General features: G+C 40.3%; 1 protein-coding gene across 50 annotated transcripts in view; it reads left to right on the top strand.

Moving 5' to 3' along the window:
* The window catches only part of LOC109466753 (sorbin and SH3 domain-containing protein 1-like), an 85,273-nt gene that overhangs the window by 20,654 nt on the left and 37,747 nt on the right, over positions 1 to 26,872 (top strand). For 37 of the 50 annotated variants that reach the window (XM_019764560.1, XM_019764545.1, XM_019764549.1 and 34 more), the window contains exons 2-10: positions 9,208 to 9,359; positions 10,879 to 10,949; positions 17,257 to 18,243; positions 18,765 to 18,896; positions 20,291 to 20,605; positions 22,087 to 22,277; positions 23,612 to 24,088; positions 24,990 to 25,200; positions 26,440 to 26,451. In XM_019764560.1, the coding sequence (XP_019620119.1) occupies positions 9,208 to 9,359; positions 10,879 to 10,949; positions 17,257 to 18,243; positions 18,765 to 18,896; positions 20,291 to 20,605; positions 22,087 to 22,277; positions 23,612 to 24,088; positions 24,990 to 25,200; positions 26,440 to 26,451 (2,548 nt within the window). Of the gene's footprint in view, positions 1 to 6,318; positions 6,390 to 9,207; positions 9,360 to 10,878; positions 10,950 to 12,948; positions 13,042 to 14,187; positions 14,311 to 17,256; positions 18,244 to 18,764; positions 18,897 to 20,290; positions 20,606 to 22,086; positions 22,278 to 23,611; positions 24,089 to 24,989; positions 25,201 to 26,439; positions 26,452 to 26,872 lie in introns of those variants that run through there. The other 13 variants (XM_019764542.1, XM_019764539.1, XM_019764528.1 and 10 more) reach the window with 9 other exon arrangements.

Genomic DNA, 26,872 nt, shown 5'->3' with positions numbered 1-26,872 from the left:
TAAGCCATAATCGTAATCCATTTCTATCATTTATAAATCAGAGTTCTAGCCAGTATCAGTCTTCTTGTCATCTTACAGAATTAAATTATTACTGGTATGCATTTATTTTTAAATTGCATATAAATGTTTGCCAACATGCAATTTTGTATATGCCATGGGTTTAGATTTGCAGAAAGTATTTCCGAATTGCAGAGAGCCTGATTTTTTCAGTCTGCAAAATTGCAGGATGCTTAATTTTTCTTCAATCTGCAAGATTGTAAATGTCTCTGCAAAATGCAGCCTGCAGATGGGCATTTCTAACATTGAAGGAAATAGACTTTGAAAATACTGTTTTTCCACCCTGAAATTACATTGGATTTGATTCCTTTAACTAACATCATGGCAGATGGTCCATAACCTGTCTGTTTGGTATTTCTGCTCGCCCAACCTTGAGGTAGGTTTGTCCTGCGTGACTTGGCGTGGTGTATCAACACGGTCCTTATTTACTCAGTCAACAGCTCCACCACCAGCCCCCACTGAACTTCACCCACTCAACCAGAACCCTTAACACCTGTCAGGACTGACATACAGGAGACAGACTGACTTTTAATAGTCTTAATGTTCTCGCCAGGCTGTTTGCATGCTATGATTTTGTAGCAACCCATATATGTTCTCTTTCAACTAGCATATGATAGAGGTGTTTCTCTTTAGCCTGGAATCCATCCCTACAACCATTGGCATGTGTGTAGGATGGCAGCAGTGATGACAAGAAGCTCCACAAATAGTGGTGTTTCTTTCCTCCTATACAATATCATCTAATCTTGCTACAAAATGTCAAAAGAGGATTCTACAACGTACTATACTTTTTGAGGTTTTTAGCAGAGAAAGAAGTAGTTTAGTCTGATTTTGCCATCGTCAAACAAGGTTATAATTTATTGATCTTTGTTAGAATATTGTTTCAATTACCTTTTAAGACATCAATTTCATGGTTGAAGATGAAACCCTTCTGTGCACTTGAAAGTGATTGCTATGAACTTGAACTTCCAACTTTCTCCCATCTGGTGATCCCCATGTGGGACTTGGATTTCCCTGCTTGGTCCCAGCTCTGTGCTTCAGGGTAACAGGGTCACTTCTTGTTTTAATCAACACCTTAAGGTTATGTGCTGTTCCTTGTTAGATACCTGTAGTGACTTAATAACCTGTGTAATAAAATCCTCTGTATTCTGTAAGAAAAGCTGCGATGTTGGCAATAGCTGTTGGCAATAGCATTATCAGGTATTCTGTCAAAGGTATGCAGAGATAACTTCATCAGGATGGTAGAAATTTCAATAATAAAATCACCATGTGTGCACCATATACATTGTAAAATAGAATTACATGTACTAGAGTGTCAGCAATAACTAATCAGAAGAAAAGTACTACAACAATGATTTTATTACATTTACTTACAGTGTAGATGTTAAGAATATACTATACATTTAACATCTTTACATACGTAAACCTACGTACGAAAATATTTGGGTGCTGTGAAGAATATTGAGTGCACAGCTCCAAAGTTGAGTGCACCTTACACCCAGTATTTCGAGCCCTGAACCACAAACTTGAACTATCCTGAGGGTTGAATCTAATCCCCTCACCCTGACTGAGGTTACAAGTGATGGATGTTTTACAGTGAGGGAACAATTTTGTGGACACCACTGCTGCACCTGATTGTGAACTAGCCGATAATATGTAACACTAACAGTATGTTTAGTAACACCTGATTTACAAACTATCCTTAATCAAGACTTCATTTTTAATATAGAATATGAGTAGAATGTTGTTTCCTTCATGAATATCAATTTGCCTTTTACAAATCTTCACCCTGACTGAGGTTACGAGTGATTGATGTAGCTTGAGGAAACATGTGGACACCACTGCTGCACCTCCATCCATCCTCCACACACACACAGTCACAGGGTGACCTGGCTCCCAGACAGGCTAGGCCTGGTATGCTGGGGCACAACGCCCCCTTCCAGATGGGCCGCACTCGGCTATAAGTTAGGGACAATCCAATTATAAATGGGGGCCTGCATGGGGGGGGGGGTCCCGACAACGCTCTACGCTGAATTCTGAAACCTCTCGATTATAGGCTTTATGATAAATTCCAAGTGGCTTCAACGCATTATGTAGAATTAAAACGGTGAATACGCTTTAAGCAAAATGCGCCAATATACGCTCTACGTAGAATTAAAACGGCCGATTAAGCTCTACGGAAAAAGGCTTGCAGGCTCCCATAAATTAGAAAGGCCACATTTGCTCTGGAGCAAATCCAACGTATTTCAGTCATAACCCTCCCCATAAAATGGACTGTTCCAAACTCACAACTGTGCAAAAGTAGAACAAAGTAATTTCTTCCCAAATGCTTTGTTGATTTGATTATATGGATGACATCCTCCATGAACCCCAAAACTGATGCGAGCGTGCAAATGGCAAAAACAGTTTCCTTCATTATGAGATCTATGTGAAGGTTGTATGAATGATTACATGTTAACACACAGAGTATGGTATGACTTTTTTTTTGGAAATGGATGAAAATGTCAATCCATATAATCCAATCAACATGACAATGTAAGATTTCATATATGTCACACATTCATTGCTTGATTTTAGTGTAATAGCCATTACTACCACTTTCTGTTAATGACTTGATGAACTTCGCTTGCCTGTGGATGCCCTTCAATTTCAAACCCTTCCCCTCCGACACCCTCTGGTAAAATGGTATCACCCAGCGGACCAGTAAGGGCGCCCTAGGTCCCAGTACTGGTATGTGCTGGCACCTGACCAAAGACCCCTTCTTGAAAACCAGCCAAGAGCTGAAAGTAAATTGCTCAGAAAACACCCCATGTGGGTTCTGGGGTAATTTGCTTGACATCAGTGTATATCTACAGGCAAGTTCGTTATAGATACAAGAGATAACGAGCTGGCTATGATTAATGAACAAACGTACAGAGTAATACAGCTCACAACATGATTAGATGATATCGATTTTTTTCAAAACGTGTTTTGGACAGAGATGGTGCCATCTTGTAAGCTTCATCGTATGGCATCTGGCCAGAACGTGAGTTGGAGTATGAAGGAAATACTTTGTTTCAGACACACCACTAGGGGCATATAACTTAGAAACCTTTGGTTGTAAGTCAATGTGGTCTTTGTGGTTAGGGTTGTTAACTTAAGATCTGATTGTTCATGGGTCAAGTCTCTAGCAGGCTCCAAATTTCCAACGTTGTGTTGCACTTAAAGTCTTATTTTCTTCTTAGATTCTTTCTTTATTGATGGCAACCAGTAAAAATTATATAGTAAAAATATTTTATTTGATCCTTTAATTATAGACATTAAGCCATCATTTTACATTAGGAATATGGGTAGAATATTATTCCTTTCATGAATACGAAGGCTTTTATTTTACAAAACTTTGGAAAGAGAAAAGTTTGAATCAGACTGTATATATGTGTATGTACAAAATGTATGTCTTTAAATGCTCTAACTTTTATCTGTTCACATATCATTGATCTCTGATTCTGTCCGTCCCCAAAAGAATGGTATTGATTTGCTGAAGATGAAGGTTGTTGAAGTTATCTTGGACTTGATGTTGGATCGCTTGTCAGGACCACATTCCAGTCTGCTAGATCATCTGGGCTTAATCAAGTGTATAATTGGGTTTTGTGTCACTCTGGGTCAATAGCAGGTAATCCAGTCAGTAACTGGGAGATCTCTATCTGTGAAGAACTCCACATCCAGGCCAGGACAGGCTGAACTTGAAAGCGCAGAGGTTGGTTTTGTCATTTCACAGAAAATTCTTCTTCTGTTATCTGTTAATGGCTTGTCAGGTACCCTGAACTAGATACAAGGACTGATTTATCTGTCATCAGGATTGTGATTATGTGGGGGATTAAGATAAAATCTTTAGATAGTTTGCTTTGAAGGCCAATTGCCTGTGAGACAGTGGTTAATAAATAATAGTTGGTTTAATTTGTTGGTCAATGACTTGGCTAATAATATGTTGGCAGGGCTCGAAATACTGGATGCATAGGCACCTTAGTACAGGTAAAATTGGAGCTGTGCAGGTATTTCTGATGTCTACCTGCACCTAACCTACACTGGTCCATGTACTGGGTATAGGTATACATGTACATGGATTTTCCACCTATGAGGTGTAAAATAAATAATTGCAATGATTTATGAACAGTTTACAGTATGATATGTACTTCCTCATTGGGAGTAGTGCAGGTAAAATTTGTCTGGTAAAATTTTCAACCTGTACTGGTGCAAGTATACAGAAAAAAAGTATCTGAAGCCCTGATTTTATTTGTAGCATATCGTTGTGTCTGTATAGCCGGTATACGTTACCATAACAGCCCTTTGGTGTAACAGTCATTCTAGCCTGCATGTGCATGTACATTTGTACATTGTAAACTGATTAGTATGTTGAGACTCCCTCAGCTGTCCCTGTGACACTAATATCCCATCTGTCCTGTGTAATATTACCTAACCACATACAGGTTCCCCTCATTGTTGGCAGGTAGGGTTTCAGCCCAGGCCTGTGTCCCAGTGTTGACTGACATCTCCCTGTCCCCATTTCATTCTTTGATGTAGCCAGAGGTGTAAAACCCGAGAGGGGGACGGGAGATTGCCAACCGCAGATTACATGTAAGAAACACCCCTGGCAGCGTGCGGCTGAATTCCTGGACCGTTATGAGGGATACCGTAAATTGATTTACGTTTGCAGGGCCTCAATTTCATGGTAGGCGGGGGAAGGGAGGTGTTGGTGGTGTTTTAAATTTGCGGTCAAAAGTCAAAATGACACAGTAGCACACTCAGAAAGAGCGTATCTTTGTAGTGTGATGAGTTTGCGACAAAAGTGCAAACCCACAAACATAAAACCATTGCAAATATTACAGGATGTACAGTAGGTAGGGCATTGTGACCCCCCCCCCCACCTGAGTTGCCCTACTTTAGGTCAAGATGTGAAGATTTGAAAAGAAAGACGGACAGGTGGCACATTGTTGACAGGTATATTCGTGTTGTGAGAATCACAGTATCAGGTGTCTACAAATATGATTGTCTGCAAATGATTAGCGTGGAGGAACCTTAAAAGTTACAGGAAAGTAGCTCGCTTCTGTCGGTAAGTCAAGTGTTACCTATGACAGGTGTATACAAGTTGACTAATAGGGTCATGTACCTAAGAATGTTAGGAATGTATGAAGAGCTAATTGTTTCACTTGAACTGTGTGTATATCATGTTGCTGTTATTCCATCGACAAGTATACGGTACCCAGCGTGGTAACTGATCATTTTCAAGTTTCATTTATGGCAATTCTGTCTCTAAACCATGTACGTTAGTGGCTGTTTTGCTTTGACAGTCAAGATGTCATTCTTACTTTTTGGTGTGCAGCCACGCTTTCTAGGTACGTGTAACCCCTGACTTTAGTTAAGTGGACGTCTTGCAACTCTATGGTGTAAGGTGAAACAAAGACTTGTCAGCAGTTTTGTTTGTTAAGGAGGGTTGACTCATGGTTTTGTATGGTTAGAAAAACCGAAATCAATTATGAGCCTGTCGGGTATGACTGGTCATTTGTGCAAAATATACAATGGCACCTGCTCCATGATACAGGAACAGTGTATAAGTCAGTATAACAGCCAAAAGCTGGGTCATCCTTGTCAGAGGTTGGTTGATGATATTACGTTGTGACATGCCATATTGGCCACAAGTATGGTATGCATTCTGAATCTATTTGGTCTGTGATAAGTAAAGATATAGCGTGTAACACAGACAAATGTGTAGACAGATGTATGTTCACCCTCCAAGACTTCTGAAATAAGGATAAATGAACTAATTTTACCAGCCAAAACAGATATAACGTCACTTCTATATGTCAATAGCCAATGTTGATATTCTGTCTGGACATTACATCGCACAGCGCTGAAGTCATCACGCTATAGCCACCGTTCCTAGCCACAGATTTCCCCTAATTGCGTGTGTACAATGTTCTGTTTAGTACCTCAGGGGTTGTGTAAAGGTTGCTGAGCCAAAGGCCATCATGCGCAGAAGAGGAATGTTTACGGCAATGTTTGGCATTGTACAGAATATTATTATGCCTTAATCTCACTGGATTTATAGAGGTTTGAGATAGATTTTCAGGAAGTAAAATAAAATATCGGTCATTTTGTATCAGATTTTGCCCGGTGTGTGTATGGTATCTTGGAGCAGTAGCCATGACCCATACCAATGTCTGCTGGAGCCCCTAGGTATAATCTGTGTGTCTTTTTATAGTGCCCCAGTGCGATATTTTTGGCCCTGTTGAGTTGGCCCTTTCTGGTAGGCTCCTGTGACCCCCTAGGCCGCTGGCAAGCTGTTCAGCCCTGCAAAGGTACGTGAGCTTTAATACACCAAACGTGCAGTTTTTTTAAAGGTACCAACATAGCGTCCAAAGATATCGGTGACATTACAGAACACCACGTCTATTTTTGCTCCAATCTGTCTTTCACATTATCAGTTGGAGCTGGAGGTTGTATCTGGAGAGGGTTCAGGTTTTTCCGTAAAGAGGACATGGATGGAATGCTGCTCGAATGCCAGGCATTGCTGTGGAATATAGAGCAAACAGTCGTCTACTGCTCTGGTCCTGAACTTTCGTAAACTCCCTGTACATACACCATAAACTTGGTCCATGGCTCAATATAGATATTCATGTTTGCAAGCTGGATACATGTTCTTCCCTTTTCCAGTCTTTAGTGAGGTGAAAAGTATTAGTCTTGTTGATTCCCAACAAAATTGACCGTTCCTCTATGTTGATAGATTGTAACTGGATTAGTGTCTTGATTTCCTGTCAGAAATCTAAATTTAGCTGTTGAGTTTGAATATTACTGAATGGTTGGGGGTGGGGGGGATAGGAATCTTTTTCTCTCAGGTTTCATTGTTTTGTCTATGAAAGAACACACCATACAGTATCACAGTGCTGAACATTTGTTTTTACCAATTTGAAAATTATTAGACTTAAGTGATACTAACGCAGATAAAATTCTGAATCTCCTTGTATAACTATAAGATTTTCATTGCGTATAATTTGATATGTGTGAAACAGGCATCGTAGAATTTATTTGTACACTTTATGATGATTCAGTCACCAGCAGTGTAGCCAATATAACCTAATATAATCCACTTTATAGGGTTGTTGCCATTTCACATTTTACATGCGGAGTTCTGCATAAAGATATATGGTCATATATGTATCATTGTAGGATTTTTGTGCCACTCCCATCTCCATGAAAAGTTTCATGGTCTAAGTTAGAAAAGTATGTAGCCTTACATTTGTTTGTAATACACTTTATGGGGATGTTGCCATTGTCAAGCTCTGCATTATTTGGTATCAATCATACAAAATGTATTGTACAAAAGGTTCATTTTAGGATTTTTTTTGCTTTTCCCATGAAATTTCTTGTATTTATAGGTTATTGGATTTGGACAGTTTGATTGTCTGAGGACAGCCTATACTATCTGAACAGAAGCAGATTTAACCTCGGGTATCGCTGAATTGATAATGGATGTGTTTGATCCTCACTGTGACATCTTCTATTGTCTCCTTATGCCTAATCGGGAAATAGGGTCGATGATGGCCCTGGTTACCATGGTGATCGCCATAGCAACCAATCTCATCCAACCATCACCAGCTGTCACAACTGTTATTCTCTTATCGTAGGCAGTAATCACTTACCCGTACTCACTGCGGCACTTGGGAAATGATTTTTCTTTCAATGATGCTTTGGGTCGTGAGAATCATAGCTCTTATCATCAGTCATTTTATTGTTGTCAGTGACAACAGCATACAGTGTGCCAGCTGTGATTTAGCAGGTTGTTTATTGCCTAAGACTTCGATGTAAATCTCTTGAAATGTTACGGTCATCATGAGAGTTGCTGTAGTTGTGTGTGTTTGTGAAAGGGTACATGTGGTTTGTGTACTGTTTTCCATTTATGTATATTGATAATGCATCCATTTAAAAATGTTTTCTTTGTGCATGTTGATATTGTTCTGGCTGTTCATGCAATTGATGCTGACTTTTGTGTATTTAAAAGAAGTAACCTCGAGACACATACATTTTGTATTCTTCGTCTTCTTCAATTGCCCGATTGAGATTTGATTATTTATATCAGCAGCTGTGCGTACATAATTATGTTAGTTACAAAACAAGTGACTGGTCCAAATAAACAAAGGAAAATATTGTTTTTCATTCTATATGATAATATATACATGTACATTACATTATACTTTGGTGAAGGTTAGACATTTGGTAAACAATAGTCAGAGAAAATGGAAACTCTTACAAGTCATGTACATATTGTGTAGACCACAGGAAGAGTAGCCTCTTATGAGGCTAATTGTGGATCTGAATAAAACTGAATAAAACTGAAAAAATATTATGTTATACCTTGATTATGTGATACGCAAAAGTTGATATTGTTGTAAGTTCTTTCAAAACATTACTAGGTAGTGACCTAACCAATTATAGGGTCTTGAGTATCTGTGTAGTCAAAGGTCACAGAAAACACTTATCGCCTTCCTCCATCTCCATTTATTAATTTAGTACTTGTACGCACATGTAGGTTGTCGGACCCTTCTTGAAATTTCTGTGTGCATGTATAATTTGTGTCTACGTTACCCTCTCCACAGTTAGAAATACTCATTTGCAGTCTACATTTTGCAGAAACATTTTCAATGTCGCAGAAGAAAAATTAACTAACCCGCAATTTTGCAGACTGAAAAAATCAGGCTAGGGATTTAATGGCAATTAAGAGCTTTTGTATTTATTACTGCCTCTAGTGCAAAATAGTTTTCAAATTGCATGTAAAATATTTGCCAACATCCAATTTTGTATTGCGGCAATCTGGACTATTACGTGTGTATTTGCAGAAAGTATTTCTGAATTGCAGAACAAAATTGCAGAATACATACATACAATACATACAATCATACTCATCCAGGCTTTTAAAGTTTGATTATTCTGCTACCGGCTTCCTTGTCTCAGGGGTGGGCAGCAGTTGGCTAGACTGGACTCCATGTCTCCATGCTACCCTGTCCAGTGGGTCAATGTTGGACAGTCCACACATTCTAATGTCATTAAGAACACCGAATAAAAGTACTTCGACCCCTGGTATGTATAATTTATGCCTGCGTTCCTCTCCCTATGCTACAGATCAACCCCAATAGCAAGGCAGCCACTGCTGGCGTGGGAGAGGGGGACATTGTAGAGAAAATCAACGGCTACAACGTCCAGGGGACGGACCTACAGCAAGCACAACTGCTGGTCAAGAATGCTGGCAAGCGTCTGGAGCTGCACTTGAAGAGGTGAGGATTATGCACTTGAACCCAGCACGTCGGCAGAACGTACTGCACCTGAGCGAAACCCGTAATGTATTGTGCATAGCTCTTCGGCAGAACGTCTCACATAAGGTTGTATTTGCACATATAAGGATAGCATTCCGTCTGCAGTTTACAAATGTTATGTTGGAAAAAGTATTGTCTGCAACAGGCAAAATTTGGTTGCAACGTTGACCAAACATCCAACGAAAATTGTGAAAAATGGTGGTTTCGCACAGGCTGCCGACGTGCTTACACCCCCTTCTTTCGGAAGTACTAAGATAGGTAGAAGGAAGATTGGAAGGAAGAGGCAGTGTACTTGAACCCTGGGTCCCCACCAGCAAAATGGTACAGTCCAAAATATGGGGTGGTTAAATGTTGACGACCTTGAGCCCCTGTCACACATTCACGACCTTCCTCCGAATTTGTTCCTGGACACCAGCAGACCGGGTTCGGCTGACTTTGGGATCAGATTTAGGCCACGCCTACCTTACACTAATAGTATTTGAATCGAAACGAATTTGAGTTTAGTTTGAGTTGAACTTGACCCCCGAAGACTGCTATCTTACTCCCAGATGGTTGAATGGTGTTCTGCTAACTTACAGCCAAACACCAGCCAACCATGGCCGAACCCCCTGACCAACCCCCAAATGTTTTAAACATTTTGAGGAACATTTGGCTGGTGCAGCCTTATTATTTATAGTAGCCAACTTTGCGCAGACCTCCTAACCATGGTCGTGGGGCGTTCGGCTTGTGTTCAGGAGGCCAAATTGATTTTGTGAATGTGTGACAGGGGCTTTACAGACTGTTACCAAATGGATAAACTGATCTGTAGCACAAAACTGTTGTGTGTTAATGACTGTTCCCGACTGGCTATATGCCAGCATGGGTGGATAAAACCATGACGGGTACTCTGACATTTCAATTCCGTCTGCTGTACAGAGGATGTATTGTTATGTTCCAAAGAACAGAATAACCTTGCAACCCCAAGGTCATGTACATTTGCTCAATGAAAGCAGATATTTGCTTTCTGGAGTGTTTGATTTTGCTGAATTACTTGTAGGCAGTTCATGTCATTGAGAGGACTTAATTGAATGTCTATAATTGATTTTAATTCAGGATTTCGTCTAGGTGGGTGTCAGAAATAGTCAACATTATTCAAATTCTTGCTGTTGTTCCCAAGAATGCAAATAGCCCAAGGGCATGGTCATTATGGTTTTCATCTTTTTAGAAGCAACCAATTTGATAATTGAATTATGTCAGAGGACTAGTCATTCTGCGTGCTTTTGTGTGTAAATATTTGTGTAATTTTTGGTAATACAGTGTTGATACTATTTAGATTGCTGACCACTTATTAAACGTTATGCAAGAAAAGCTACATGTCAGTCGTTCACACAATCTATGGTTATATGTAATCTGTGTTAACAATTGATGATGTTTTTTACCAGGATGTATTTTGTGATAGTTTAGGTGCAAGTAACGGAATGTTCCCTTGTATCCCTACCAGGTCAGAAGAGAACAACAGAATTCCAAACGGGCCGCAAAGGAGAAATAGAGAGATGGAAAATTCAACGCCAGGTATTTTTCCCCACCCCAACCAGCCCCTTCTACACCCCCTGCCCCCCTTCCCCCTCAGCAACTGTCAATTTCTTTCTGTCAAGAAAAAGCTTGCCAGACTTTGCCTGACAGAAATTTGATGTGTCTGAATGTTTATGTTGGTTTCCGTGGGTTTGTTTTGCATCAGTTTGTACCCCTGTACCCAAATTTCTGTCAGTGCAAATAATTAGTATCCTTCCCACCATGGAAAAATGTGCTGTTAACATGTTCATACATTTATGTGATGTTGCAAGGTGTTCCAGCTCTGATGCACTTGCAGTTGAAAACTATGTTTTGATTGTTCACGTTTACATTTTTTGTTCGCTTGTTGTTTTTGTTATGAATATGTGTTTTTGTTTGTGTGTTGCTAAAACAGCTGTGCGTGCTGAATATGTTTTTGTTTGCTAACTATAACCCTCTATGTCTTTTCTCTGAATACTCATAAAAATAAAAGATAAATGTTGTAATGTTGGAGGAAAACATAAAACTTGTTGGAAACAGCACACCGGGTTTCAAGTATTCAAACCGAACTGCACAAACTATTTAGCATAACATAGCTTTGACATTAACATTTTCGGAATGTAAGGAACTAAATTTCTGTTAATTCCAGGTTACCCAGGAAACCAGAAGACGTTCTATTCTAGTATAGAGCTGGTTCCCATTAAAGGCCGGTAACAGATTTAATTAGCATGAAAAAATTAAACCTCCAAATCATGAAATATTGCTCGAAGTTTGAAACCAGATTGTTTCCACCTTGATCATAATAATTCCATGTAAATCTTTCATCATTAATATCAAACATAAACTAATAAATCATCCAGAATAATACATAACAATTTTCATCAGTGAATGATTCATCATTCTAGGATTGAGTCACAATGATAATATTCATTTATTAAATGAATCTGTTCATCCATAATGGTGTCATTTTGAGTGGAGTATACAGTTGTCTCAAAAAGAAGTCGGTGCTCGATTTGACTTGTTATAATCATAGATGCAAGAAGATCTAACCAAGTACATACATACATGTACAGGAATGGGTCTACGTGCACTTGATACATGTAAATTATAAATTTCAACTGCAACCACATCTTTACGTCCAGAGCTGGAGCTTGTGGGGTTTTGCTCAAGTTAGACTATGATAATAGCTTGCTTTTTAAGGTGTAAATTGTTCTGTTCACTGCCTCAAAGGAATTTAATGTCCTATGTAGTAGTAAAATGAAGTGTAGCATGGAAGTTGACTGTGTACAAATGTATGCACAAAAAAACAGTATGGTTACTTGGCATGGTGACCTATGTGTCATTCTGGATTATGCATTATATGCAGCCAAAAGTGTGCATTGCCGCTGAAATTATCTGTGCATATTGCAGCATAATAAGAGCTGTTTATATTTATTACAATAGCTTTAGAGATACGGAATCAAGAGGTAGACATCATATATAGAGTTGTGGTATACAATTTAGTATATCCAGTATTTTATTTACTCAGAAATTACACAGATGGAGATAAGTATATAGAGAATTTTTTTTAAACTTCAAGTTGGTAGTTACACTGATCTAGATGATACTGGACTTAGAAGTTAAATTGAGCAAACCTGCGTACAATCCTGAAAATATTGTGCAACAATGTTGGGTCTATTACTAGTATTAGTCTTAACAGACTTTGAGCAATGAAAGTTAGCATGCTGGTCTGCGACATTAAAAACAGCAACAGATATCTTGAGTCTTGGATATGTAGTAATATTATAATTTGCAGGATTTTTCATTCAATACAACATTGGGCTTCATCCTGGTAAAGAATTTTCTCAACTAAAATCTCTGCTCCATGACTTACCTTTTCCTATTGGTTGCCAGGCTGTGAGTGTAGAAAACCGTTACTCCGCATTCAACACCTGCAAAGTCTGAACTAATTTTTACGCAGTTGTTTGATCCCAAAGCTGTGAGAATAACCGAGCGTGTGTCCCTCCGATATCATGTCTAGCAGCCTACAAGGTGAACACCTACAATATCAAAGACATGTCCAAGAGCACAAGTACAACACGGTGGGCACAGAAATGGGAAAGTCAGAGTCAAGGTCAGTCTATCTGAAGCAAAGCAAGCCTCCAATTCAAGTACAAAACAAAGTAATTAGCTTCGTCTAACAATTGTTGTTTTTGGCATCAAATCAACCTTTGGGCTGTGTCTTGTGATCTAAGATGAAGTCCAAAATTAATAGAAACCATGAGTACAAACACTGTCTTTATGGAAACACCATATAAATTTTACAAGTTTTAAAGTTTGTGGGGGATGGAGTGAGTAAGCTGCTAGGAAATTAATAAAAATTTAACAAGCGCTTCATTGTAGGGAGAGATAAAAATGGATTTTACATGTCATATACTGTTATATATGGCATGTAAAATCAACAAACTGTTGTATCATTTTGTATGATATTTCTGAGAGGGAAATCTGATGTCTCTTCCATTCTCCACAATTTGTTGTTTTCCAGTTTTTGTTTATTGGAATGATTTTGGTGCAGAGACAGTCGAACATGTGAAATTTGAGATGGTTATGATTCAGAACCGTTTGACTTCAATTGGAGGCTTCCAAATAACTCGAGTCAACTGCCAAGAATGGTGCGTAGTAATAGATCTGCCAGATCACTTTAACACTGTTGTCCATATGGACGACAATGTATACCGGTAGTCAGCATTGAGGCTGTAGCCATCTGTCAATATATCTGCTGCAGAGTAGACACCACAACGTCTATGTAGGTTGCCTAAATCTAGATTTATCCATTCTGTAGGCAGTAGTAGTGTAACATATCCCCGCTTCTGCTAGTGCCTTGCAGTAGCAAGTGGCACCAGTTTGTGCTGGTGTCCCTTTGCATCCATGGAGTCTTGCTGGATGACTGATAGAGAGTTTGCAGGCTGCTGAGATCATGCGGAGATAGCTGTAATCGTAGTGACCGCTGAGCAGTAGCATGGTTCTATAGAATGGACTGAGATATGAAACTGTTAAGAAGGCATGGCAGTGCTATCACGTAATACATCAGGTTGTTATAATGTAGCTGCTCGAAGATAGTTCCACCCCCCTCCCCCGCAACCCCAAACTGCATCTAGACAATAGATCAGTATGAGATTTTTTTCCCCCGTCTCACATGCGAGTGTGTACGTTTGCATGTGGACCGTGGTATATACGGACAGTGTCTCCATTGGTGTTGTATTGCCGTCTTGTGGACTAGATGCCGGTTGGAAATCGGTGAAAAGTTCGGGCCCACCGCCGCCTCCGCCAGCGCCCCCCACAAGGTCGAAGGTCACCCCTCCCACCCCTCCTACTCGTGCGTCTTCTAAAGCAACTACTAAAGGTATAAAACAACTTCATTACTCAAGCTGGAAATTAAAAACAATTCTGCTTTAGAAGCTGCAGTTGAGTAGTAGAAGCTTATATTTGTATATGGACAATTTACAAACTCAAAATTGCTCAAAATAAAAAAATTCTGCTTCTGGCTCTGGAGTTGAGTAGTAGAACTACTAGAAGAACAACTTACAAACTCGGTATAAATACATTGTATTTTTAGCATCTATGAATTTCAAAGTGTATTCTATGGTGGTTGGAGGGTGTAAGGTTTATACTATGCAATCTTTTATTTAAGTTTTTAAGGTGTACAATTCATGTTTCCAGTATCACAGAATGTGGCTATGAAATGTTGACAAATGCCACAAAAGTTATCTGTTACCTGATTGTATATTCGTGTGATCTTACTGGACTGTACATATTTGAACTATTGAGTACAGAATTACTTTGTATTGATGATCTATAACTTAAGGATTTTCTTAGCAGGTGAATATTATGAGTGGCAGTACTACATAGGCCATACCATGTTGATTCCAAATGTTGACGACTTTCTTAGTATTGTGGAGTATACTAAACATGCATCATTTACAGAGCTTTCCAATGTGGTGATATAAGAATTCAATTCAACTATACAAGAAGTGTTAATAAATATTTGTAGCTTCAAAGTGCAGAAGACGTGATGCATACATGTAATATAGATTTGTTTGGGTATTTTATCACTGGAGGTCTCTCCAATGGTCTCCCAAGTCCTTTTAGCTCAATATGTTAGGTCTGTATGTTATCAAGTTGTTTCTACCAATTTTATTAGCAGGAAGAATACTTGATATGGCCTCCATCTGCCAATAGAATTTACATATTATTATACACGGTATTAATGACATGTACAAATGGCTTGTTTAGAGGTCCCTAAAATAGAGCTTTGGTGCTTTTGTCAACTTTAGATAAAGGTTAATAGGAATGGTGTGAGGGAACTCTTGACTAGATGTTGATATTTTCAGAACCACTAAGTTTGTGGTTATTGTGTATTTAATGAGAAACGTGGATAATACAATGTTTGTTTTAGAGGGTACGCAGAGACGTGTTGAGTTACAGCTGAACCTTAAAGTAGACTTAAAAAGGAAGCTGTGTAGAAATCCAATCCACAGAAAACTGACAAAAGCTAAAAGAGTTAAGGGAATCAATAACAAAACAATCTGAATATGATCCCTGGTAGATTTGAACATGGATTGGTCTGTGGTTTATTTGGCCTGGCCCGTAGCATGCTGCACTTAAAATAGAAGGTCACAGATATTTACTCATGGAGGGAGATGGGCTTTGCAGATGTGGACTAATTCCTGCCTCCCTATTTAACTTAGAGACCAGATAGAATCTCAAATCAGGCATAATCCGTGGTTCAGGCCACAAGGACTTCTGAGTCCCGGTATGTCAGAAGGATTTTGTTTATTTTCTGTTATCGTTTGGTACATGATAAATGCATTTATATGGCTCAAAGTTGTGACAAGATAGTCAGCCATGTATTAGATGGGGTTGATGTGTTCTTAGTGGATCCAAAGCATCTGATTCAGTCTTATCCCCTTTGGAAATAACTAGTATAGCAGTATCATACATTGAATAACTTGATGTTTTTTTGTACCACAGCACAGGCAAATGGATTGCTCTTACATTGTTGCTGTTGGGAAGAAAGAGGCATTTGCTTAGGATAGGGCTCGAAATACTGAGTGTATGCACCTTAGTGCAGGTATTTCTGTTGTCTACATGCACCTACAATGTAACCTGCGTTGGTCTATGCTTGGCTTATGATTTACATGAAGGTGTATGTAGACTTTTATATGCTGTATTGACCTAAAGTAGTTTTTGAACAATTTTTTAATGCAATCTGTATTTCTCAAAGTCTGGTTGGTACAGGTAAAAGTTGTCTGGTGCAGCTAATTTTCTATGATACCAGCACTGGTGCAGGTATGCAGAAAAAAGTATTTCGAGCCTTGGCACAGGGATTTAAAGCTTGTTAACCCTTTCCTGCTATAGGCTGCCCTATATGTGCTAAGATTGTTTTGGTTGTACCACAGGTCAGCAATGAGGTGGTTCAAAGTTAATACTAGTATATTAATTCATAACATTACTATTTCAGCACCAAGGACAGTAACTGCATATCTTCATTTCAGGTTCTGACACAGCAAGGTCTGGGAAAATCCTGTTGAAATATGTATTTTTTAAATGATTCAATGTTGTACAAATGTATATTTATACATAGAGTCTCTGAGTGGTAGATGCAAATTTTGATGTGATGAAGATGGAGCAAGATGCCCATTTCAAGTTGTCAGCAATTTCTTGCAGTGCACAATCCCTCGGTGCCTAAACGTTTTAAATCCCGCTGCTCTCACATTATATAGGCACCCTTACTGTATAAAGGCTCATCATATCACAATTAACTATAAATGTCAAAGTATCATACAGATACTTGGGAAGTAACAGTGGCTAGCCTGGTAATGACAGAGTTATCTTCGGCAGCAGAAAGAACCATCGGTCATTAATCAACAAAAACAGTATTGCATGAGTGATATCTACTGTAATTTCTATGTAAACTTAATGTTCACGGTAGCAAAATTTCATGGTCTGAGAAATATGAACACTGGTATGTTCACGGTAAAAAATTAAAAGGAAAGAGAAAGTTGAGGAATTATTTATTAACGGTAATGATAAGTTCACGGCACAGAAGTGACCATGAACATCGTGGACATAAAATTACTGTGAAAAAAATCAGGAATAACAGTATAATTCATAGCATCTTGAAAGGCATAAGAAGTGGCGGAAGACTAGGGAGTGGATAAACTGCTGGTGTTCATGTCTTCTGTCTGTCCCTGAGTCTATCTGCGGTATGGTGGAGGGTAAGTGGTCCACACGCTGTGCACAGTCCCCACGTTCACTCAGCCTGTACTGTACCTTACCACACCCGCAGGTGACCTGCACTGGAGCTGGGGGAGTCTTTATGCCGGTAGGGAGGAGCCCACCTCCTCCTCAAAATCACAGGAACCCCCCCAATCACAGCCTCCCCACTATGACGTTGCTCATACCTATCCCACAGTAGACCGCAATGAGGATAAATCAGAATCACTGTCATCAGTAGGTCTTGGCGCGGGAAAAAACTACGTACCAGCCGAGAGAGATCTTCATCAGACATACGTGAAGCATCCGAGGGACGATGCCTCAGTTCCAGAGAGGCCGCTTTTCCGAGCAACGTACGTGGAACCAATGGATGACGAATATAAAGAAGATGGGTACGGAAGGAGGGATAAAATGGAGGGATTCAGTCCGAGGAGGGCGACGTCTTCCAGCAGGGCCCTGATGCAGGCTCGGTACGGGGACGCCGCTCCGCGGTACGAGACGCCTGCCGAGAGATACGCAAGACACTGGAACGAGAGGTACGGAACAGCAGTGTCGGGTTACATGCAGGCTGACGACAGCCGCAATGCACCGGTGGAGGAACCGTACGCCAGTGCCAACACGACGGGGTACAGAGATGACCAGTATTACCACCGTCCGGCGCAGAGGGAGGGTAACAGTAAGGGAGGCCAGGTAAAGAGTATTGAAGAGTCTTCACGGCTTTCGCAGCAACCTGTGCAAGGTACTAGTAAAAACCCTACCGAAGGAGGATCTCTGTATCAAGCGAGGCATGTAGAGGTCCAAGCTGACGACGACTTTGCCCAAGAGTCGTTGTCGCCGGCGTCCCGTGAAGTGGTGGAAGTCTTCAACCCCTACTCGGACAGCGAAAAGAATGACTACAACCTTCCCGATTCCCTGCACTTCAAGCCAATTGAAGCTGATGCAGTGCCTCACGAGAAGCAACCCCAAGAAAAGCAGCCTCCGGAAAAGCAGCCTCAAGAAACTAGGTTTTCTGCGACTGCTGAGGCCAAGAAACTCCAGAACAGGAGGTCACACAGAGCCGGTAAGACTGCAGGTTAAGTCAAGCCAAAGTGGGTCTTAAGGTACTTGACCTGATGGGATATAAGGTCTGAGAAGAAAAACAAATATTTCACTCTGGAGATAAGACTGTAAACTTTACTGAATCTTAACTTAAGGTGTTTTGCATTGCTGGGTGTTATGACATAGAGGGATTTAAGGCATATTTGAACCAGAAAAGAGTCATGAACATCTGTGAAACTCTTACGACAAGATGATGATGATTAAACTGGAAAACAGACTGTTATGTACAATGTATATTGATACAGCCAATACTTTTATGCTACAATGTATAATGATCCTATCATAGCTGATCACTACTGATATTAGTCATCGCTTCCTGTGTGAAGCTATCTACTACAAGACATTTAAATCGCACAAACATTTCAAAGTGGCTCAGGTTATAGACTGTCAGTATTCTCGGATGTACTAATTTCTCACCATCACGGTTAGAAACTGGTCTTTCTCTAATGCTTTGTTTTACCTTTTCCTTTGCATGCATATCAGGTAAAAGCTACTACACACACAGACGGCCTGTTTCAATGGCTACATTCATACGCAACAACAGACCAAGCCATGGCCAGGCCATGTTCCGAAAAAGGCACAGCTGGCATGCCGCTTTGCAGCACGAGCCTAGAGGTTACGATTGCTTTGTTGAAAGTCCTTTTCTAATGTCGTCCAAAAATTCAATTGCAAATCATGCCTGCCCAGAAATCAGTTTTATCTTAAGTTGATTCTTTTTGATCCAGCAAGTGCGCACTGCAAAAAATTTCAGTATTTTATGATCACACATGCTTCAAATCAGCAATCAAGTAAATGACCAAATCAGTCACTAATTTACAACAATGATTACAGCTTAAACACAACAATGATTACAGCTTAAACACAACAATGATTACAGCTTAAACACAACAATGATTACAGCTTAAACACAACAATGATTACGACTTAAACACAACAATGATTACAGCTTAAACACAACAATGATTACGACATAAACACAACAATGATTACAGCTATTTGTCTGCATTTCTGCTGTGATACTTGACTGTTGTTGTTGTACCCTTATCAGTCCATATGATATGTTAGTTCTTCCCTATCTTTAATCTATCAAGTTGTCTACTTCATCTTAGAATAAAAGTCTTTATTCATTTCGACCTTTACTGTGTATAACTTTCTAAGGCCTGTCTTTATATTTCTTTACAGAAGTACAGCTACAAATATCACTGTCATTTATGTATTACATATTGAGTCTTTTCCCTATATTACAAACTTGGTCAACTTTACAACACTGGTCTAGAGAGTAGGAACCATTATGCCTTCTATTGCTCATTTTTTTCTCTAGAATATATAAAATTTGATATGTTGTACATGTATGATACAGAATGTACATACATTGCCTCTACGTGTGTATTTTGCAATATCCGATGACCCCTCTGTCATTATAACTCTACATTTTAACTTCATGGTAACAAATTGTCCCACTCATAGCTGTCTCTTATAGTATATACGCCCTGGAAACAGTCTGGAACCCAGGCTGAAGTGTTGTCTCAATGTCAGTCATATCATCACCATACAACCTGCCCATGTCATTGGTTTTATGACTGTCTCATGTTGTGGACACAAGTTTTCCCTTTCGTTCCATGGGTCACACTCGTATATGTGTAATAAACTTTATGTTGTATGTCCTATTTATTCAGGCATAATATCTGAATTGTTCTCTTTATTGAAAGCTGTACTCTCAACAGAACTGTCATTCTGTACCAGTACACATATCTACGTAGTATTGACACTTGTCTAGTGGTTATGCATTCATGTTTGTGTATCTATAAGAGTATAAATGTTAAGGTTTTATTATAAGGTAACAAAGCATTTACTGCCTTCTTGGGTTACACAGCTGTCCATATACGGTAACACTACTATGCCTTACCTCTTTGGACACTGGTACATGTAGATCACTATTAAATGCTGGCATTTATTTTTAGTTTGAGCCTTGTTTTGACTCAGCCTGTGATGGTGTCTTGCTATTCCAGAGTCGCCGACCAGCCCCGTTGCTAAGGGGTACGGGTCGGTTACTATGATAGCAGGAAAAATGCAGCAGACCGGTACTGGAGGGGCAGCCGGAAAGTCTCCAAAAGGAAAAGTTTCGAGTGTTGACATGCCTACCTCAGGCAGCGTTCCTCCAGCCAGGCAACGGGAGAGGTCGCCGGCAAAAACGGAGCAAAGGAACGTCGCGCCGAAGAGACCGGAAACGATCGTAGTGGACGACGTGGCGAACGAGAAGATGAGCCTGAGAACGCGAGCTCCCTCCCCCACTTTCAACGCCGTGAGGGCCTCACCTACACCAGGTAGGTTTGCTCACACACACATATATACGTGTGTCAAGTACAATGTATTCACAATTGTATGTATGTTACATCAGAATGTCGTCACAGTTAGAATTAAGATGCTATAAAGTAGAAGAAAGTTGAATTTGTTGACGCTTCTGAATCAATAGATTATACATGTATCCTTCCATCTGGAAAGATGATGGTAGCACTCTACATGTAGGTCTGGTGTTGTGGCCCTATTATGGCTGATCTGAGCCCCATCTTCCCATGGCAGTCCCAGCCACAGTTGGGGCACAAGAAAGTTGATATATTTTTATTCATGATAATAATAATTGTAACGTGTTGAGGATTCAACATGACTTGTAAACAAATGATACACTGTCAGTCTACTCAATTATTTTCCTGTTTGATGTAAATTATTGCATCACAGTGTGATTTAGAGGACCATACGGATTCTGATACATCAGATACTATTACGTCTTACATTTTGCAGGTTGCGTGAAGCCAGCATAGTGACAGGTGTCTTAGTCATTGGTATTTGACCGGTTTGGTCTTTGGAATGATGCGGTCCACGGAATTCTTGGCAGTATTCTCTGAGTCTTCCCAGTTTTGGGTGTACCGACGATACACGATACTTACCTTTCAAATCATGGAAGAAAAAATCTGCCACAGTTTGAATCCTTCTGTTTGAAAATCCTGGTTCTTAGATCTGTTTTATTCTGGCCGATTGCCCGGACTGGTTGTTTTGAAATTCAGCAGCTAACTGCGTTAAATATTGGTGCTGAGGAGGTGCCAAGTTTCTGGCCGGTTGATGTGAAAGGGGAGACTGCTGGAGTGGGTTGGGTCCTCGGTAATCCGTCACATCTCCGCAGGACGTCGGTGTCTTTTTGGAAGGGCTGCTGTCACGGGACTGGGCCTGGGGTAGCGGAGAGGGCTGTAGGAATATTGAGCTAAATTGGTCGGTATCTATTTTTAACGTGGTCCAGAGATTATGAGGCAATTATCTACGTTGTGACAGATGCCCTTCCATGTTTGGTTTTCAGTAAATAGAAGATCATGGCAAGGCTTTAGTGTCAGTGTCATCTTCCTATGATTAAGTAGTACATGAATTGTATATTAGTATATATAGTCTAATATAATAGATTGAAAAGTTGATGTTGTCAGCTGGCAAAGGAAGTTGTCTCATCTGTGGTTTTTTAAGAATTTCCAAAAATATGTATAAGCGGACCACAGTTATTTTTTATTATTATTATTGATTTCATATAGCTTACTTGACATTTTGTGTCAATCTGAAAGGAGTGTCATCTTTCTGTCATTAATTATAATAATAATAATTATAAGCAGTGCCTGTATGTTAAAGTAGATTGAAAAGTTGATGTTGTCAGATGGCAAAGAAAATTGTGTGTGTGTAATTTGTGTTTTCCTAAGAATTTCAGATAATATATTAGCCGACCACAGTTATTATTATTGATGATTGACATTTTTTGTCCTTGTGAAAGGCGTGTGGTCGCCGACCTGCCCGACCCCGCCCTTGGAGACGGAGGGCGACACTCACCTGGCGGACGAGGTTAACCTGAAGAACCAGCCTCACACCTGGAGCCCCTCCAACGTGCCCCCCTCCCCCACCGCCGCGCGCAAGGGCTTCAAGAGTATCCGGGTGGACCTGAAGGGGCCACAGAACCGGCCTCAGGTAGGAAAACATCCAGGTTTTTCGTAGCCTCTCTTTCTTTTTTAACCTTCTTCCAGTACTATATAGTCTGGCTCGAAATACTGGGTGCATGTGCACCTTAGTGCACCCAAATTTGGAGCTGTGCACTCAGTTTGTTTCTGTGGATGCATCTGGTCCAGTGCACTAAAATATTTTTGCAGGTTTATGTGTATGTAAAGATGTTGAAACATAATTAGTTTTGGCTGACATTCTAAAAAAACTTATTTTATCGTAAATGGTGCACCCCAAAATTTTTGTGCACCCAATTGTTTAGATAGGATGCACAATGCAACAGTTACCAGTCTTACTGTTCCAGATTCAGCAAAGATTTTGCTTTGTGGGCAACAGTACTGAGAGGCTGGAGTGTTGGAATGACAGAAAACTAGCAGCATTCCTTGGACAGACATTTGAAACCTTAGTCCAAACCCAAATTGTAGGATAATCTCTTGGCCCCTGCTGCAAAAGTCCAGGGATGTGTTTTAATCATCAGTCTTAACAAAGGTCGGCATCCTAATCCCTCTGGTGAAAGACGCCTACATTTTGTAAGTCATCTCCTTCCTGCTGCCAACCTCTTCCTTAAACAACCTTCTTTCTTAAATTTGCTGCTTCAAGAAACATTGACATCATGTAGCTGTTCTAATCTGAATCAATTATCCTAGGAAGAATATATGATACAGCATAGCCACTTCTGTCCCTTTTTTTCCACCACTGAGCAACTTTCTAAACCTTTGTAACTTGACATGGCAGACGATCAGTCTCAACATTAGGTTATAGCAGTACTAGTCCAGCAGGGACATGTCAGCTGCCTTGACAACATGTTTTGTAACAACCTTCCTATGTAGAACTAGATGGAATCTGGTATTTAGAAAACTGAAGGTGTGCGTCATGCTTTATTTGTCTGTCCCACTTGATCAAGTATTCCAAAACAATAACAGTAAAAAAATTCTCCGTTTTGTTAGTTTTTTTTATTCCAACTTTTAACACATTCAAGACATGGTGATGGCACACTTTTTCAACTTACTTCTATGCCACCACCAATGCAGAGGGACAATAGACAACACTCATTTTCACCAGAGTTAAGTCCGACTCAGGAAAGTACCTTTCCTAAGGGTACAAGATTGGTGGCGTGGCAATATTCGAACTCAGGACCTCTTGGTTCCAAGCTGAGCACACTGCCGTTACGCCACACCACCCCACTCCATTTTGTTGCTTTCTATTCTGCCTAACGCTGATTTAATCCCCTACAGTTTCATTCTGCTCTACCTTCTGTCTTTCGTTCTCCAACAGCCTTCTTTTCTCACTCCTTCGTTCCGCAGGGCCCGCCCCCTCCGACTCCGGAGGAGAGTTACCTCTGGAAGCCAGCTAGTGGCACCGCTAGTAGCACCCCCCCTTCCTCCTCCTGGCGTTCCCCCTCCCCCTCTGTGTCCCGTAGGTCCCCAGTCCCCGCCCCAGTAGCCCAGACCTCCGCCTCCTATCGGGTGGACAATGCCCCCAAGACGACGTCCTCCCCTATCCCGTGGCGAGCTTCACGCTCCCGTTCCCCCTCCCCGAACCGCCCAGAGGTCAACGGCCCCACCGAGCAGTTCGTCGAAGCTCGTTCTTCCCCCGTTAGGATCAACTCCCCCGGAAAGCTTATATCAGTAGAAGGGAGACTTGTTTCCCCCGTAGCTAGCAGACCTCCCAGAGTCCTCTCCCCACTTGTGTCCCAAAAAGAGCCCCCTGGCAGATCACCCAGAAGTGCAGCAGCAGCAGAGGTTGTTCAGAAAGCCATATCACCACGCTTGAAGAAAGTGGTACCTACACCTACCCTATCCTTGGCTCATCTCATTTTTCCTCGTAATGTAATGCATTTGCATGACATACATGTAAATGTCGGCAGCCTGTTTTTTGTTATGCTGACATCCTTGCAAAGACTGTTATCCTCTTTCATGTTATATTTCAAACTTTTCTGCATCTTTTGCATCAAGATAAGCATCTTGGCATTGTGCTTCTTGTGAATGCATTTGAGACACTTCTGGACAAAGTAGAAGTATCCCTGGTACAAGTAAAGGCTTAAAGATCCAGGTGCAAAATGAATGTCATAACTGCTGAATGTATCATCAGTTGGATCGAAGATAATTTCTTCTATTTATGTTGACTGAGGAATAATGTCACCCAGGCATTTTCTTAGTCCAAAAAAGCTGGCTGTCATAATGTGAACAAGGCAAGTGCAAAGACCTTGATATTTGTGGACTGCAAATGATGAGAGAACTTCACCCAATGCATGTAGTTCATGCTACAACAGTTGAGTGATCAGGCCAATGAAGAAAGCAAATATCCAGTGCAATGTAGATTTGAACTAAAGCTAGTGAAACTCTTAGTCTTAAGTATAACAATGTCGTGAATACAATATGATGCTCAATATGCAGCAAGTTTAAACTGTAATTTCCAACACAAGAAATTGGACTCACCCAAATTTTCGATTGTACAACTCCAGTCTTCGTCAAGGAATGAACGTGTGTTACCTGCGTGACGTCACGGAAGCGGTGGATTGTTCATTCCTTGACAAAGACTGGAGTTGTACAGTCAAAAATTTGGGTGACTCCAATTTCTTGTGTTGGAAATTACAGTTTAAACTTGCTGCATAATGACTTCTACCAACACAGATGAACTTTCAAGATATGATGCTCAATACTTGTCGCTTTCCTTCCACAGTCTCCTTCAGATTCGTCGGAAACCTCCTTGTCCCCAACAACGTCTTCCATGGCTAAGAAACTGACGCACAGTTCCTCGGAGGTCAAGGTTCAAGTTCAGCACGGGAGGGTGAACGGGGTGGAGCGGAGCCTCAGTCCGGAGTCCACCTCCTCGCTGCCCAAAACGGAAAGCCCCACCACGACATTGCTAAAACACCACAGGCTTCCGCCAGGTGGGCCCAGCAACTTCAGCGAATGATCTCTGATACATGCACACTGCTGGGATTGAGTTTTTCAATTGCACATTTTGTGGATGGGCCACACTGGGAATGACAATGACTCCTGCACTTTTGCATGTTCCATGCTGCGGAAGATTTTTTTTAAAGAATGGGCACACTCACTTCAAATAACAGTTGTTAAGATATTAGACGTAATCTGTAATATTTCTGCTGAATTACAATGCTGTGCCCCTTGCAATAACATGAACCATGATACTTTTTTCAGCAGCTATCATGTATTAACCAACAGAACTTCTTTTCAGACTTTGCCTGTGTCAGTTTGTCAGATGTAACCATTGATCCAGTCCTGTTTTGTGTGCAATGCTACTAGCACTGTGGATACCATCCCCACTGATTCTGCCACGCTCTGCGTATCAGTGATAATGTCAGTGTGACTGTGTACAATGTATGTGGCAAATATCCATGCTGGCCGTGCTCTTGTGCTTTGCGAGCGCCTTGTCGTACATGTACCATCGTGTTCCCATTCCTAACTTGACTGATACCATCACAATACATTTTTAATGATCCATAACTGCTTATTCCTTGGGCACTAATGATACAGTACAATTATTACAGTTAATTATTAATATGCACAATACAGTGGTTGCTACTTTCATGCACTTGGGGTTTTATGATTCTGGCATGCAAAGTGCATTATGAGTACAACTTCTGCACTTTGCACTAAGTCTGGTAAACCTGAGTCAAGGGAGTTTGTCATAGAATAATTTTGAAATAATTGTTGTAACCAATCAGTGTCTACTAATACAATTTGCACTATTATAATTAGTTTAAACTTTAAGGTATCATCTGTGTACTAAGAAAACAATAATGATACTTTAGATAAGTTCAGTGTCCATTTTTGTCATGTACATTCCACTTTAATAAGATCTATTTCAAATGTAGGCTAAGGTTAACTTATTTCTAGCCAATTAATAAATAAACTTTTAATTAGGAATTGGGCAATCAACTGTGGATGAACAACATAAAAACATTTAGTTGTCAGCAATACCTTAATCATAAATATTTCTAAAATACTCTTTTCCCAATATTAGATATTTAAAAAAACCCATTTCAAAGCTCATACTTTTCCTAATCTTTTGGATTTATTTTCTGACTTGATCTCTTGGCCACCTGTTCTCTCCCCCATGTTTGTTTCTGTGTGCTCCTCATGACTTCCTTACACTGTTTGTACAGAGAAGAGGGAGGGTACGTAGTCTAGTCTACCATCCTTCTTTCATTTCATTTTCATTTTGTTTCATCTCTGGGGGTCAGACAATATTTCTGTCTTGCCAAGTATTCATTCAGCTAAGCATGGGTCTTCAGTTCTGCTTAGTAACATCTGTGTCCATAATATCACCATAGTCCATAATATCGCCACCTTGAGAAAAAGTGTGCTTTTAATATTTTTACTACAACATACCCTAGGTATGTACATTTGAGGTGTGCAGGAGTGCATACCAAAAGTATGCAAAAGCACACTATTTCTCAGGGTGGCGATATTATGGACCCTGGTGATATTATGGACACAGATGTTAACACATAGCAGTACACAATGTATGTACATGTGTAATTGAAACCTTGTAAGGCCACATCAGTTTGACTTATTGGTTCTCAGATTTTTTCAGAA

Source organism: Branchiostoma belcheri, unplaced genomic scaffold (genome assembly GCF_001625305.1).
Source record: "Branchiostoma belcheri isolate BF01 breed outbred unplaced genomic scaffold, Haploidv18h27 scaffold17, whole genome shotgun sequence".
NCBI classification, from domain to species: domain Eukaryota; kingdom Metazoa; phylum Chordata; class Leptocardii; order Amphioxiformes; family Branchiostomatidae; genus Branchiostoma; species Branchiostoma belcheri.
Note: the sequence above shows the minus strand (reverse complement) of the source record. Positions and strands in the feature narration are given on the sequence as shown.